The sequence below is a fragment of the Notothenia coriiceps genome, unplaced genomic scaffold (assembly GCF_000735185.1).
Source record: "Notothenia coriiceps isolate Sejong01 unplaced genomic scaffold, NC01 NC01_scaffold00002725, whole genome shotgun sequence".
NCBI lineage: Eukaryota > Metazoa > Chordata > Actinopteri > Perciformes > Nototheniidae > Notothenia > Notothenia coriiceps.
Window position 1 is genome coordinate 57745 of NW_011335426.1, and position 16602 is coordinate 74346.

General features: G+C 39.0%; 2 protein-coding genes across 2 annotated transcripts; one reads left to right on the forward strand and one right to left on the reverse strand.

Annotated features, from left to right (window-relative positions):
• Positions 1–1181: 1181 nt before the first annotated feature.
• Positions 1182–8628, reverse strand: LOC104940827 (homeobox protein Nkx-6.3-like). Its single transcript, XM_010765815.1, has 2 exons — positions 8112–8628; positions 1182–1276 (listed from the first exon to the last, which is right to left on the reverse strand). Exons 1-2 carry the CDS (start codon positions 8518–8520, stop codon positions 1182–1184), a joined length of 504 nt encoding a protein of 167 aa, XP_010764117.1. The 5' UTR covers positions 8521–8628.
• Positions 8629–11271: 2643 nt separating this feature from the next.
• Positions 11272–14613, forward strand: LOC104940824 (E3 ubiquitin-protein ligase NEURL3). The gene is made up of 4 exons (XM_010765812.1): positions 11272–11358; positions 13014–13517; positions 13651–13809; positions 13921–14613. Exons 1-4 carry the CDS (start codon positions 11328–11330, stop codon positions 14106–14108), a joined length of 882 nt encoding a protein of 293 aa, XP_010764114.1. The 5' UTR covers positions 11272–11327; the 3' UTR covers positions 14109–14613.
• Positions 14614–16602: the final 1989 nt, after the last annotated feature.

The following is a 16602-nucleotide window of genomic DNA, read 5'->3' on the forward strand; positions in this document are numbered from 1 at the left end:
TACAGTCTTTAAAGGTCCCCTATTATACTGTTTTTCATCAATATGTTAGAGGTCTCAGATATGAAACATGTCTCTGAAGTGTTTGGCTCCAAACACCAAACAGATCATGGCAGCATCCCATAATCCCCTCTGCTTCACCCTGTTTCAAAAGAGCTGATTCTCTGTCTGTTACTTTATATGAAAATAAGGAGCCCCTCCCCACGCCCCTCTGAGAGAGATTTGGTTAAAAAGAACACAATGGTGCTCTAGGAAGAGATTCAGGTGATAAGGGGGGGGGGGGTTACCTTGGTTGGTGATTGGCTAATGGTCACACAAGCCAAAAAATCGTTATGACATCATACAGTGGCCAAAATCTGATCAGCTCATTTTCTAACAGGTTTTTATAGAAATGGATCAGGACAAAAAGAGAGAGAATCTTTGTTCCTGAAACTTTCAGAATGTCTTTACACAGAGGGGACACATGGTTATGTAGAAGAGACATGAAGAAGTGGATCTTGCATAATAGGTGACCTTCAAAACCAAATCCCTACCCCCTTTCCCAATTCAACCCAAAAACAAACAAATTAAATGGATAAAGTTTAAAAGATATTATAATAATACCATATCTTGGTAAGGGTTTGAATATTGCTTTACAGTTAATATGCTATTTAGAAATGGATTAAATGACCTACATTTGACGTTATCAAGAGCCTTTGCAAGGTGTATTTCTCTTTGCAGCGTTGGACTACAGAGATAATGTTGAAACCATTAGCTTCCACATTTTGGAGGAAGTTAACAGTATATTCAAGTTATAATTCTCTCTGAATGAGGCCTTTAGACAAGGGGGTGCTTTGGTTTCATAAAGGCTTCAATACTTGAGTATATTTAGCGACAAAGATAAATACAAATCACTTACTTTGTCATATCTATTTACTATTTTTTAATGAGAAGAACAAGAGTTTGAAAACACATGCAATATACAGAATACAGAATACATAAATGAACCCAATATATCTAAAGGTCTGTCGTGTCCCATGGCAGGTGGCTGAGTTTGTGTGGTTTGTGACCCACTGTGTTAGGATTTTGTTTTAAACATGCAGGACCCAGGCGCAGGCAATGACTTAAGATGTTTAAATGATTTATTGTTCGGAAACTCCGGCAGATTTGGAGACTATGGAGGTCCGGAGTGGAGAGTAGGCAGTTCAGGCTAGATTGAGAACAAGGCAGGCAGGTATGGTGAAGGGAGAAGCAGGCAGGTTGGCTGGAAGCTCTGGTGGTCGATGGCTGAGGGATGGCACTGGAAGCACAAGGAGAAACTAGTGCAGAAAAACACTCAGACAAGATAACTGAACTGAGCAGCCAGGAGGATGCAATACCACTGGTGAACAATCTGGTGGTGAGTTGCTGGGAGACTGGAGTAGATATGCTGTGTCATGATTGGATTGATGAGGGACAGCTGAGTCGGTCGGCCAGGTGAGTGCAATCAGGCTGCTGCCTGCAAGGTAAACCACACCCCGGCTTCCACACACACACACACACACACACACAGGGGAACAAACAGGGACACACAGGGGCAGTTTGGGCCGTGACACACTGCCAACAATGACCGTCATGTTATGTACCACAACATGATCAAGAATGGGTTTTTGTTCAATCCTAAATCCTTTCTTGAAGATTACATCTGCAGAAGAATCTGCCTGATGTAACAACACATTTCAGTGCCAACCTCAGTGTTTTGTAACCTCCATGCAGAACATCAGACAGCATGAACTATTGACACATGAAGCCATTTAAATAGAAAATGGTTCATCTTTTTCAACCTTATTTGGTCCCAATATGGTTTTTGCGGCAAAAGTCATTTTACAATGCATGAAAGAAATAGGCATATATATGAAAGGGGGAGGAAAGGTGTGCAAAATACAAGTAGGATAGAAGACTAACGTCAGTGGTCCCTAGTGTCCGCCTTCAAATTTCGACAGTGTACAAAAAAACAACATAAAATAATAGATGAAATAAAGGATTTATAAAATGGGACATTGGAGGACTGACAACAGAAAAATGTGGTGGAAGTAAATTAAGTTATTTGATAGGTGAATTGTAGGAAAAAGAAAGGAGTCTTTGCAGGTCAAACTCCAACATGATGTTATCATTTTGATTGGGGGTCCAATGAACTGCAGTAGTGTTGGTGAACGGCTGAAGAGCAATGTCTGATGCGTAAATGGAGGGTTGGAAAGGTCACTTTAAAAATGCAATCACTAACAATGACCATTCACCTGTGAAATAATGCAATCAGTAGCTTAATCTGAGCATCACAATATAAAGATAAAGTAACCTGATTACTTGCAGTAACTTTAGGAAATACATATAAGAGAAAATACATGTAATACGCTTTTTACTGAAGTGTATTATGTAACAGGAAAGAGATTTAGTATAAAACCTGCCTCTCAAAAGACAGTTCAGGAAGTAGTAATGCAATTATAAAAGGGAATAAAGCAACCGTTTTTGTATCGTGATTACGTAATCCCGTTACATGTAATCCATTACTCCCCAACCTGGAATCTTGAAACTGATTCACTCAAAGGGCGAACCATCTGCTTGTCTTTCACTACTTGCCTTCATTGTCACGCTGGAAGCAAAGCAGGGAGGACACCAAAGTAACTTTAAAGAAAAGTCCTTTATTGTAAATTGTCCAGGTAGAAACAGAGCTGGAAAAGGTCAAGCAAGGCAGAAACAACTCTGCCGTCTTAGGTCTTTTGGGGAGAGCAGAGAAATTCTTCTGTTGTTCTTTACATCTGTGACCTTGTCTATTCTGCAGTACTGCAATACTACCTGGTACAAATGTTTGTCAGCAGCTTTAAAATCAAAACTGCTCCACCTGTTAAAAATCTGCTCAAAGATTGTTGGTCAACCCTGTCAGAGACTCTATGACTCAGCCTATCATAACAACCTAGTGAGGCTGTCCAACAACATCATCTCTGACCCAAACCATGTTCTGAACAGTGAATATGAACTGCTACCTTCTAATCGGAGATACAGGGTCCCACGATTAAATAAAGTCAGACTGAAGCACTCCTTCGTGCATCAGTCAATCCTCACAGTAAATACAGAGCTAAATCCCAGATCAAATGCACGCTGAAGGTTCTTTGAGCATGTTTTCTCTCACTGATTGTGCTGTTATGTTAAATGTTTGTTGTTTGTGTTTCATGTATTGTGTCTGGATACTTTGTTTGTTGATGTTGGACATGGAGCTGCTGTGACGCAACTCAAATTTCAGACTTGATCTGACCAATAAAGTATTATCGTATCGTATATCGTAACAATAGTATTTGGATGACTTCAAATCTAAAGTAACATTTCCTTATTTTCTTTTTTCTGCATTTATACCTTTTTTAAATTTCAACAGAATTTTAAATTCAACATTCAAAGTAACTACAAATATTATGTCAGCGTGCAGTGTCTAATTGCTGCGGCCAAAGTTAGTCCGTAATATCGAAAAACATCTGGAGCTTAGAATCAATTGAAACTTCGCCATATATACAATTATATTTTTCTTATGCAAAGTCAACACCCAAAAATAGGGAGGGTTAAATATTTGTTAGACACCTAAAATAAATCACTATCAGTTTAAGTGTAGGTTATGTTTAGAATAAATTCTCACTTTACCTTGCTGTCAAAAAGCCCTTTTTTGATGCTCTTTTTAAAGCCATCTTTGACAAAAACGGCATTTCTTGCTTGCGGAACATGAAGGTTGCAGGATGCTTAGTAGTTTGTGTTGTTTAAAGGGTTATTTCAGATACATCAGAGTCATAAATAAAATAAAATGAACCAATCGAGGCAGCAGTGGAGCAGCAAATCCCAAGTTCTGCGAGGTTTTGTTAGTAGATCCAAACTATTCCTAACGTCACAGTATGTCAAAGCTCAGGCCTTTTTATAATTCCATATAGTGTCATTTGACAGGATCTTGGACTTGAGGTCTTAAGATTTAACAGTAATTAACCTGTTATAGTTTGCAAATTCTGAGTGTGTACTTTAGTTGTGAATCAATGCTGTTTAATGCAGTCTGTGTTTTTCCCACTAGGTGGAAATGAGGCAAGCTTTCCAGGAGGCAGGCTGTGTCTTCTGTGTCATCGCTCCATACAACCCATCTGCCAGCACTGTGGGCGGCCAACACTAGCCTCACATCTCCCCACGACTCAGTCAGGGCTACCCGAGGCCAGCTCATGGCCATCAGCTGGATATGGCAGAGTGCAACCCTCAGTGAGGCCCGATATCATTTCATAGCCCTTATTACTAAAACAGACAGCGGAGATCATGATTGTTTTATGATCAAATGTGTAAATTTCCCCTCTGTGGGATGAATAAAGGTATTCTGATACATGAAAATATAAGAAAGCCATTGTTAAAAAAAGAAAAATCAGGGTTGCCATTAGGTGATTAAATCTTTGGGGATACTGTGTGTAATTATTAATCAGATTGATCAAATGGTGCTTTATCATCCATCAGGATTTGCGTCACTTGATCTCTGGACAATAAGAGAGTCTGCATATTTTACATTTTTATTTCAGATTATATGACAATGATGATCACATGGAAATGTAAGGTTCTGCACGAGAATGACCTTAAGTCAAATATATCAATCGCAGTAATGTGAAAATTATGTAATTATTTTTCTACTTGTGATATTTTATAGATATTATCTTTGTATAATTAATGTAATTTTTGTACACAAATTAAAAGCAACTGTATCGTTGTCAGTGTTTTCTCAGTTTTATTGTTCACCTGTAATAGTCATGCCAATTCCAATTCTCAAAGCAACATTATTCAACCTGTACATAAATATAGTCTATACAGTAGTTCAAACTAGTTTAAGCAGAAGTGGGTCAAGTCCTCAGATCGTTTACTTAAGTAGAACAACTACCAGAGTGAAGGAATACACTGTTAAAAGTAAAAGTTCTGCATTCAATATGTTACCTTAGTAAAAGCACAAAAGTTTGGCATCTAAATATATACTTAAGTTACCAACAGTAAAAGTACTTGCTTTGCCCATTTCAGAATAATATATATTATATATTTTCATTATAATCATTGATGCATCAATGTGTTTATCAAGCCCTGTAAAGGTGGAACAAATGTTTTTTTGTTTTTTTTTTAAATGTTGTATTATTTGCTTTACTACTGAGTAGCATGTAAATTGAATCCAGGTGTAACTTTAGTCTTATTTAATTAATAATTGATCATATGTAATTGATCATTAATCCATATCTGCTAAATAACTGTATAATGTAGTGGAGTAAAGTACAAAATGTACCTCTGAATTGTAGTGGAGTTGTATTACAAGGTAGCATAACATGGAAATACTCAAGTAAAGTACTAGTACCTCAGAATTGTACTTAAGTACAGTACTTTAGTATACTTAGTTACTTTACACCACTGCCAATAACATTATATTATCATGTTTTCCTTTAACCCTCTCATATATTGTGTACTGTTTTCCTGTAGGCTACTGTGTGTATTCAGTGAGCAGGTCTAATTAATTTGCAGTTTCCTCCAGTGGGCGGCGTAGCAGGGCTCTGCCTGGCCGCACAGCGCTGCTCTCAGCTCCGCTCGGTGTTGTTGCCTTCCCCTCTCACTCATGCGGACCCGGCCGACGCTCATGTACTAGCTGGAGGTGTGGTGGTGGACTGTATCGGGTTTGTAGCGGAGTAGGGTACCCAGTGGACCATGGCTGCCAAAGAGGACCTCTACAGTAAAATCCTCCCTCGGAGGCTACGGCAGAACCGAGCAGGTTCAGTGAAATGTGGCTCCAACCTGGACGTGCTGTTATCTATGGGCTTCCCCAGACCGAGAGCGTAAGTAGCCTGACCTTAATCCCATATGTGTGTGTTGGCTGGGGGATTACATGCCTCTCAGAGGTCGACTGGGGACCAGGCGGGGACACGGCCAGTGTGTAACGGTTTTGTTGTGGGAGTTAGCGGACGGGTCACACGCAGCATCACTCCACTCTCCTGCCGTTTCCCTGCGTCGCTTTTCACTGTGAGCAGATAGCTGTTTCCCCCTGTATACAGCCTACACAACTTAATGGTGGAATACAGTCGAATAAAATATCATATAGCAGAAATGTTTAGGTAAAAATGAAGAACAATGTTGCATATATCTCAATAAGAAAAGCAAAGAAAGACCTGAGTGGCGCGAGACAGAATTACCAAAGTTAACAGAATAAGCAGTGGTGTCATAGTAAAGTACATTTACTCAAGTATCTTACTCATGTACGATTTTGGGGTACTTTTACTTCACTTGAGCATTTTAATTTTATACTACTTTAATTTATACTTCTACCCCACATCAATTTCGGTGCCAATATTGTACTTTGTATATCATACTAGTCCACTACATTTATTTGACCAAATGAGTTAGGCTACTAGTTACTTTACACATTCAGTAATAAAGTAATTACCATGGTGTACCTGCTATTTATTTTTATTTATTTTTTACTTTCTGTGCATAGCCTACTAAGCCATTTATCTGCAACATCAGCTGTTATAATGATGTACATTTCCCCATTGTGGGACCAATAAAGGATTTCTGAATTAAAGTAGCTCCATCTTTAACAGCTGTAATGAACACATTACTGCATACAAATAAATCATCCACTAATATAATATATGATTCTACGACGGGACATTACACACTATACGTACTTTTACCTTTGGTACTCTAAGTATTTTTTGATGCCAATACCTTTGTACTTTTACCTACGTGAGAGTTTAAATGCACGATTTTTACTTGTAACAGAGTATTTATAGACTGTTTCTACTATTGCTTGAGTAAAATGTCTGAGTACTTATACCACTGAGAGTAAGTGTGCATCAAATACATTAATTGGGGAGGTTTTCTTCGTCTCTTCTGGGTCTAATTTTTACTTTATGATAAATACTGTGGTAAACACAATGAAGAAAAAAAAACATTTTCTTCAGTCTTTCACAATTTCAGTTGTGTCAAATTAACCATAAGTAGGAAACGTATGTTTCGCCTATAATCTTGAGAAGCTGTCATACGTAAACTATTGAGGAAACTGGAATCAGGAGTCATGGAGTCATGACTGAGTGTGTTTGTGGAGGGGAGGTGTCATACGGTTCACCCTGTGTCCTCTGCTGTTTCTGAATGGAGCGACTGTCTTTAACTTGGCCAGATCCGTGAGTTAGAATCCGTACTGTTGCTACAGGCTCTCACTGTAAACACAACACTGCTGTATACTGTATCACCGGCCAGGAAAGCAGCAGTTTATACTACTGGAATACCGCTGCTGGACTGATCATTATTACGTGATGCATTGTTTGGTAGTATGTTCACTTTGTATTAGTTTGGTGTTAGTTCTCAATTAGACAGAAAATAATGCTAAAATCACATTTTCCCTAATGTTACCCATGCTAACACAGCTGCTAGAGGTCTGTGGTGTCAGTGTCAGAGTTGACCCGTAGTGAATCACCACAGTAAAAAGGGATTCCTGGCTCTGTTTATACTTCAGATTGAATGGACACTGAGTCAGTGAAGTCAGCAGATAATACTCATATTGTAACGGTTACACTGCTGGATAGTGTTTACTTTGTACACTGTAATTTGTTTTTTAAAAGATGTTTGTTGTCAGCTAACTTGCTATCGTTAACTACCTAGCTTGCACAGTGGCTTTTTTAAACACATTTAAATGTCCAAAAAAGACTAGACCTATGTTATATACACTGCTAAAAAAGGAACACTTTTTAATCGGAGTATAGCATCAAGTCAATTAAACTTCTGGGATATGGATGTGGTCATTTAAGTAGCAGAGGGGGTTGTTAACCATATTCAGCTGATTTGTGAGCTGAGGTGCTTTAAAGAGAGGCAACTAGGCCTGTCACGATAATTAATTGTGTTGGACGATAAATTTTTCTGGAAATTATTGCGATAAACGATAATATTGTCGGCGCCGTTTTAAGACCATTTTAGACATAATGATAATATATAATAATAATTCAAGTACATCATGTACTTGAATTATTATTATATATTATCATTATGTCTAAAATGGTCTTAAAACGGCGCCGACAATATTATCGTTTATCGCAATAATTTCCAGAAAAATNATGGAGACTCACTGTTGGTGCACGGCTGCCGCCCCCCCCTCCACTCACAGCCGCTCTCCGCCCAGCAGCTGCGACCCTTCATGGAGCATTCTGCGCCGGGCTTGGAGAACCCGCCGAGGGGGGAGTTGTAGTCTCGGTTATAGTACATGGAGGTGCTGCTGACGGAGGGGCTGAACCCCCCCATGGTGGAGTATCCGGACAGCAGGGTGGTGGTCCCCGTGGCGCCCATCCCCATCATGGAGCTCCTCAGGATGTCGCTGATGGTGTGCGGCGTCCCCGGCTGCAGCTGGCTGTTCAGAGCCGGGTTGAGCTTGTAGAAAGAGTTGGGCACAGAGTACTGGCACACCGGGGCCTTGAGCTCAGAGGAGAACTGGTTCAGGCTGTTGTTGAACAGGAAAGACCCCTGGATGTTTGGATCCATGGGAGGTAGTGTAACTCTGACTCCAGTGACACATCCAATAAGGTCCAAGCAGGAATAGAACTCAGATAGGCCCACACAGAGTTCCTCACCCACAGGCGAGGTCTTGGATCTGGGATCAAACCCACTTTCTTTCCAGATATTCAAATAGCAAAGAGCGATTTTAAAGTCCCGGTGTTTACAAAAGTTCCTACCACATCAGAAAACGCAGATAAACTCTTCACCTCTTCTCAGCCACAGTGTGTTCTGTGATAATCCCATATCTAATGTCGCAGGCGAGCCCTCTGGATTCAGGTTGAGTTGTTCTGCTAAAGACGCATGCCTGCCGCCGGCGCTCTCCTCAGAGGTCATAAATAAGCAGTATCTGGAAATGGAGTGGCACCTTGATAAAGATAGGCCATATTAGAATGCAGCCTGGGATTGGCCTGGGTCTCACGGCTTTAATGCCTCTCTATTGGCTCCTCGCTGAGAGCCAAGCCTTTTATTGGAAGGCAGCAGATTAATAGTGTTTTGAACAGGTGGAGAGGGAGCAAGTTGATTTTTTGATGGCCTGCCATGTCTGACCAAGTGTGGTGGAGCAGAGGCAGCTGAGCACCGGGTACACAGAGGAGGAGAAGAAGGACTGATATATGTCCCAGTTTATCAGTGGTGAGATGTGGTTTTAAAGCAAAATATGTGTTTTATTGTAAAAAAAAAAAAAAACATTACCCAAATGAAACATAATCTACTTTCATGCAGCATTTTAAATTACAATGTGATCCACATTTCTATCATTAGGGTTTTTTCCCTACTTTTCTTTGTATTTATTAAAAAAAACACAAACATCGATTGTCCAAAAGATATTTGAGATATTAGATCTAAATCTGGAACCTCATTATTCACAGATTCTCTTATCTTCGTCTTCCGGTTTCAATAAACCACATCTTATCCTTAGTATGAATATGAATCATGAGTTTTTATATATATATATCATAATAGGCCTACTGTGTTGTAGGGTTTTATGTTAGAAAACTAAAAAATATCCCCCCAATTTATTTTTTAAATATTTTCTCTAGTGCAGTGTGAAGTCACCATCATGCAACAATAAGCTCAATATTCAACCAGCAAAAGTTTAATTAATCCAAAGTTGTATTAATGGTTATGAAGGTTTTTTAGGTTGACAATGTGACAATAATACATTTTGGTCAATCTAATTTAAATGTAATTGTATTTTCCATTTTTTTTCTTAGCCCTCAGATGCACAAGTTATTGGACCCTACAATTTTTCATTACAATAATATGTTTTATGCCATTTTTTTTATTTTTTTTTATTTCGTTCCACACAAGAATGATTTCATGTTTGAAATATTTTTTTAATTTTTAAAAATACGTTTTGAACACACACACACACACACACACACACACACACACACACACACACACACACACACACACACACACACACACACACACACTCACACACACGGCCTACGCAGTAGAACTGCATGTCAAGAATCAAGCATTCTCTCTTCAAAACATCCAAAGCTTATTTGCAGTCACATTAAAACATGCCTGCAGCTGATCAGTCAGAATATACTTAAAGTGTTTTTCTAAGTCATGGGATGCTGTTTTTTTTTCGGAAAAGTCATGTGATAATTTGTCATAAAATGAAAAAAGTTAGTAACTTTCCGAGAGTGATGTAACTTTTGGTTTCCAGACATGGCTTCATCCTGTCACATGCTCCGGGCTGCCAACCAATGAGGTGTTAAGAAATTACGGAGTGTGTGTCCAGCAGAGGGCGACAGAACTCGACACACACTGGTGTATCATCTGAGGTGCTGTTCAGAGTATAAGGATCATTGCAAACACTCCCTCAATTCCACTGGGCCAGACAGGGAAGTGACATCCAAAATGTTGCTGGTATTTCCCATGATGTAATCCACTGCACCTTGTATAATAACCACCAACAATGTGTTGGCTTATTGAAAGCATAGTTGCAGGATTCTTGCTTTTTTAAGTTTAAATGTAAAAAAAAAAAAGATTAAAAAAGGGTCCTTTTGAAGTGTTTCTATGTAAAAAGGTCATGTTGCATTCTATTTCCCAAACAAAACAGCAACATGTGCGTGAGGACAATCAAATATTAGTAAAATAGCAACTAAGAATCATATACAGAATATCGGATGCATCCCATTTACAGTAAACACAAGACAGGACAGGAAACTGGAACACGAGAGCTTGCTTGTTGAATACATGAGAAAGGTGCACACGCAGAAATAAGAAGTTATTATAGTCTGCAACATTAAATAAAAAACAATTGCAATCGAAGGACACAATAGTAAGAAAGACCTGCAAGCTGTGCATTTAATATATATTGTAGTACAAAAACACAATCACAAGACGTTGAAAGAGAATTCAACAATCCTGTTTGATTATTTAATGTCTCCATATAAGTTTTATGGTGACATTAAATAATGTTGCTAATAATAAGAAGATAATGCTGTGATATCGTTTTATGATAACACTATATCACAGCCTGATGACAGAGAACGAAACTGATTCTCTTTTATAATCTGCCTAAATTACACAGTGAAGGACATAACATCAACAAAAAACTCCCTGCTGTCAGATGAAGGTAACTTTCCATGTTATGGTTCCTCCCTCAGGCCTCCTGCTTTCAGTTTGATGAGGGCGGGATGTTAGTGTTTACATGCCCCACATGCAGCTAGCTTTAAAAGCAGGACAACACCGCACCTCAGGCCAAACGATCCAAGATACAGACAAGAGCACATGCACTCTACAGACCACAAGAACATAACCTCTGCCTCTTCAATATGGTGAAGGACACTAGCAACAGGAACTCTGGTGAGATTTATTTACAATTTTAACTTTTATCCATGTATTTTTTCTTTTCATGTTTATTTTATTATCTTTGCTTTTTAATGACTGATTTTAAATGCCATTTTTAATTTTTTTTTTATATATATATATTTTTTCAGTTATAAAATAAACAGACATTGCTCCAGATAACAGAACATACAACAAAACAGGGAACAACAAACAACTAAACTAAACGTAACGGGGGGGGGGGGGGGATGCAAGGATGACTTCCTAAGACAGCTGATTGTGACATACATAGGACATTACATACACGATACATTATACATTACACAGGGTCAGATAGGAGAGCTGCGGACAGTGAACTGCAATCCTCCTGTCTCGCCTCAAAATCCCCCAGCAGAGAGGCTGCACGCTTCATGCTCAGTAGGTTCAGATACTCCCTCAGGCTGATTTTAAATGCCATTTTCTTAATGTCTTTCATTTTTTGTAAAGCACTTTGAATTGCCTTGTGTTGAAAGGTGCTATATAAATAAACTTGCCTTGCCTTTAATCTTTGCAGAGACATTCATATGGAATTTATTCTGTCAATAACAACCATCTCAATTTCTCATTAAAAATAACTAATAATTTGGGCTTGTCCAAATTATTAGTTATTCTTTTTAGTTAAAAAATGTTGGTGCAATATTATTTTGCTGTATGTCAAAATGATATTTAGTTACATTTGGTTCGCCAACATTAATTTATAGTTTAATGTTTTTATTTAACCTAGTACTCATACTAAAATAAGAAAATATAAATGATATCAACATTTTCAAATTCAATCATTTTAGAGACATTTATTTTCACTTCTCATGTTGGAGCAAAAGTACATTTTATGTAAAAAGTAAGAAAATAAATGTTTTTTCAATTTTAATTAAAACATATTATTGTCGACAAAAAAAAGGTTAGTAAGTTAAAAATTCCTTTTAAATGAACATAGACATCATCCATACATCTTTTTTTAGGAGATGCTGCAAGCCACTAATCTGGTCATTCTGAAACTAAAGATTTGATAATGTTGAATACAAAACAGAAGCCAGGTCTTTATGATAACGGCTGTAGAAAAGGATGATTAGCAGCTGAGATAAGGGCTTTTATGATGAAGGAGTTAATCCTTGCCAAAAGCATTTGCTGGAAACGTTCAGCTTGTCACTGAAATGCTTTACATACAGCTCGTGGTTTCTTAATGCTTCATTTGGGTAGAGTCTCATCAGTTTCTGCAAGCCGTCCTTTGACAGATGAACACATCTTGTGAATGGACTCAGGGTTCACTTGAATGATTAATCCTCTGCTCCTCCAAAGTCAAATCACATGTGCTGGTTTCAGTATTACTCGTTTTCTCTCGTTTTCATTTTCCTAATCAATATCCACTCAACCTTGCAGTAAAGGTTAAAGATTAAGTAGCATCCGGTTATAAATGTTGAATTGCCCTTTATAAAGACATTATTTTTGTTACAGGGCATACACAGCAACATCATATAAAACTATGATGAATTACAATCAACAAGTCAGATGAAATTAAGACATCAAATAAATATTTCTGCACACATTGGCAGTGCAGAAATCTTCTCAGCTTGTTGTTGTCTCTGTGACGCACTTTCATAACGATTCCTAACTTTATTATTATAATTCTTTTCCAGATCAAAGGCCTCACAGGTGCTGCTGGTCCTGCCTCGGCCCGCTCAGCTTCCACTCTCAGTCGGTGGGAGACATGGTGCGTCTGAGTCGGGGGGGCCTCCTGGCGGAGAGGAGGGAAAACACCTTCAAGAACGGCCTGGTGTTCAGCAGCCGCCCGCTGAAGGTCCAGGAGAGGGTCCGCCTGCGGGTGGAGAAGGACTCCTTCAACTGGAACGGAGGTCTGCGTCTGGGCGTCACCACGGTGCATCCCATGGCCAGATCTATGCCCCTGCCCATCATGGCCATCCCCAACCTCACGGAGACCCCGGGGCACTGGGCGGCTCCTGTGCAAGAGTCCTTCCGCCAGGCAGGCGTCGAGCTGGAGTTCTGGGTCTCTGCTGGAGGCACCATGTACATCAGCGGAAACAACGGCAGGGAGCAAAAGCTGCTGTCAGGAGTGGATCTCAGCCGGCCGCTGTGGGCCATGATAGACATCTACGGACAGACGTGCTCCATCTCCCTCCTGGGTATGTTTACTATCATAACAACATGCTCGCTGTGCAGCCTGTTTGTCTTCTTCCTGCTTATTTACAGTAGCCACATACAAAATAATTGTTTTAGTGTTAGAACATATTGTAATACTTCTACTTCTTGCTGCAGGCTCAGAGAAAAGGGATTTCTTTTGCACCAGACGCTCCTGTCCTGTACCTGAATGCCTCACTTCAACTGAGGTTGACAACCACTGCAGTTTGATGACTGATTCTTCATGTCTGAATGGAAACAGCGATGAATACATCTCCTCTCTCGAAGGCCCAGGAGGTAAGAAAGAGTCCTTCAAACCCACATTTGATTTCAGTGTATTGCACATTTTGACCAGAGAGAACCTGTCTATGTAGATTTGTAATCATGGTTCCTCTGTTTTGATCACAGATGGAGAGACATCGTGCTGCGTTGTGTGCATGGAGACACAGGCCAGCATCACTCTGCCTTGTGGCCACCGGTGTTTATGCAACCAGTGCGCCTCCAAAGTCTTGAGGCAGTTTGGCACCTGCCCGCTGTGCCGACAGAACATCAGAGCTCCATCGGGGAACGGGAGGAGAGGCTCCGTCCGTGCCTGAGCTCCACCAGACAGGAGTCACCCAACATAAGCTGCTGAGAGACTGTGACAATGACTACACTTAGATACTACTACCACATACTAAATGTTAGAATGTGCTAGTACCAGCAGACTACAAATGGTTCAGAACACTTCAAAAGAGATGTCAACTTAAACTAAAATCAGTAAATTATTGTCTTAAAAGTTTAAAAGAAATCCGTAAAAACGTGTATGATGATGATTTCATGGGTTACATTTTATGAAAGGGATATTTGAAAATTGCACTTTGATTGTGATTTGTAAAGAAGCAAGAAGCCATTTGATCAAGACGAGCCTAATATTATTTGCTAGCACAGCCCGATGTGTAATGTCATTATCACGACATTACATCACTGTATATATAAAATCCCTAATTTTGTAAATATGAAATCAATTTTTTGTTGTACAGTTATTTTGTTCTTTAATTTATTGTTGAATTGTCAAAAAATGGATGTAAAAATAAACATTACATCAATCTTAAAAATGAACTTTTCTGTTCTTTTTTAGTGTGTGTGTGTGTGTGTGTGTGTGTGTGTGTGTGTGTGTGTGTGTGTGTGTGTGTGTGTGCGTGTGTGTGTTTATGGAAACATGATCTCACTCGTGAGGCATGAAAGGATTGAGGTTGAGACTCCCTGTTTCTGGCTTCTCTCATATTTTGAGATTAAACCTTCACTATGCACTCTATTAATCACTCTTTTGGGATAACATGTTGCTGTAAAACTGTTCTTGGCTTGTCTTAAATCACACATAAATACTAGAATATTGTGTAGTTTTGGGAAAGTTTGATTTAATATTTGGCAGCACCTTTTTTATAAATATTATTGTTATGTTAAGCCATTCAGGTTTGATCCTAAAGTGTTTCATTTGTGGCCTTGGAATAAAAGTGAAATCCCCCTTCTTTATCCTGAAATAACTTGAGGCCATTTAGGGACAGCCAAAATGAGTTGTAGGTAAAACATTGACTTATTATCAACCTTTAAGTTGATATGACAAATGTGTTGCATATTTAAACATCCAGCAGTTAGAGCAACACAAACAATGATTTTGTGATGTAGAAAGCATGTGGCGCAGTGAACTAGTGCGCTGGTGTTCGGATCAGCATGTCGTTGTGTCCCTGGGCAAGACACTTCACCCCAAATTGCTCCTGTGGGGACTGTCCACAGTATTGGTCGCTCTGGAATAAAAGCGTCTAACATGTAATGTATAAACATTTGGTCTCTTGTACCTTTTTAGTTATTTATTACTCAATGAGACTAATTCCATTTAATCAAGGGATCATTTGATGGAGATAAGAGGTTGTTGAAAGATAGGCATATCATTCATGTCGCAGATAATTACATGCACATGCACACCACGCACCACTGGTGAGACTGAATCTACAGTTATTCATCATTGTTAAGTCTGCACCAGGAGCCATTACAAAGATATATTACATATTACAACATACATCAAGTGCCTCAAGTGTCAGATGTATCTCTGCATTTCAAAAAAGAATGGAATACTACAAATGAGGGCTCAGTATTTGTTGCATTGAGTTGTTGTGCTCTAATGTTGTCTAAATGTACTTGTTATGAATGTATGTTAATGTTGTTTGTATACTACGCTTCGCATTACTAACACCCGATGTCCTCTACAAAGGACACACAATGAAACAAAAATAAAAATACATATTTTTAGTTTTTGTTAGTCATTATGTTTATACCACCCTAAAGACTTGTGTGATCAACAAAAAAGAAGGACATTTGAAACCTTTTTCTTTCTGGGTCTCAGGAGGATAACTTGATACTGTAGCTTCAGAGAGTTCCTGTAATTGAAGAGTTTCTTTGTGACTTACAGGAATAGCTGTAGAGTCAAAACGAATCTGATCACTGCAGCAAAGCAAATGATTAACAAATCTGATTAAATTACAACCCAATAAATATGACGGTGTGATATTTTAAAAAGTGTTCATCCCCTGTCTTGTTTTAATTTATATGTGTGCTTTGTTTGAACTCCTGCTCCAAACCATTCCATAACACCCCCCCACAGATTGTTATGCACATACTTCTCAGAGTTGTTCTGACCTTGAGTTGTTTCAAATGTAGATTTCCTCTCAGGTTATACCCCCCCTCTCTGTCTATGAACTATGTTTGTAATTTCCTAGCAAGTAGATTATTTCTTGCTCTGTACATGATTTGTGCAGTTTTAAATGTAACCAGATCAGTAAACTTCAGTGTGTGTGACTTCAAGAATAATGAATGAGTGTGTTCAAGATATCCAACATTATTGATTATTCTTATAGCCCTTTTTTGTAATGTGCATAACGGCTGCAGGTTGGTTTGTGTTTCTCCAAATCTCCACACAGTAACTCAGATGTGGCGATATCAGTGTGTTATACAGAGCATATAATATAGGATAAGATAAGATGGACCTTTATTAATCCCCGTGGGGAAATTCAGTTGGACAAGCAGCAACAGGGTAAGCGTGAAAAACAGGAC

Bases quoted from the DNA above. Each gene is read 5' to 3' on its own strand.
- LOC104940827 (XM_010765815.1), bottom strand. From the start codon at position 8,520: ATGGATCCAAACATCCAGGGGTCTTTCCTGTTCAACAACAGCCTGAAC. The intron at 1,277-8,111 runs GTGAGTCTCCAT...TTGTGCTTCCAG, and splicing joins GCGGCAGCCGTGCACCAACA to TGCCATCCCTCAGCCATCGA.
- LOC104940824 (XM_010765812.1), top strand. From the start codon at position 11,328: ATGGTGAAGGACACTAGCAACAGGAACTCTG. The intron at 11,359-13,013 runs GTGAGATTTATT...ATTCTTTTCCAG, and splicing joins CACTAGCAACAGGAACTCTG to ATCAAAGGCCTCACAGGTGC. The intron at 13,810-13,920 runs GTAAGAAAGAGT...TTTTGATCACAG, and splicing joins CTCTCTCGAAGGCCCAGGAG to ATGGAGAGACATCGTGCTGC.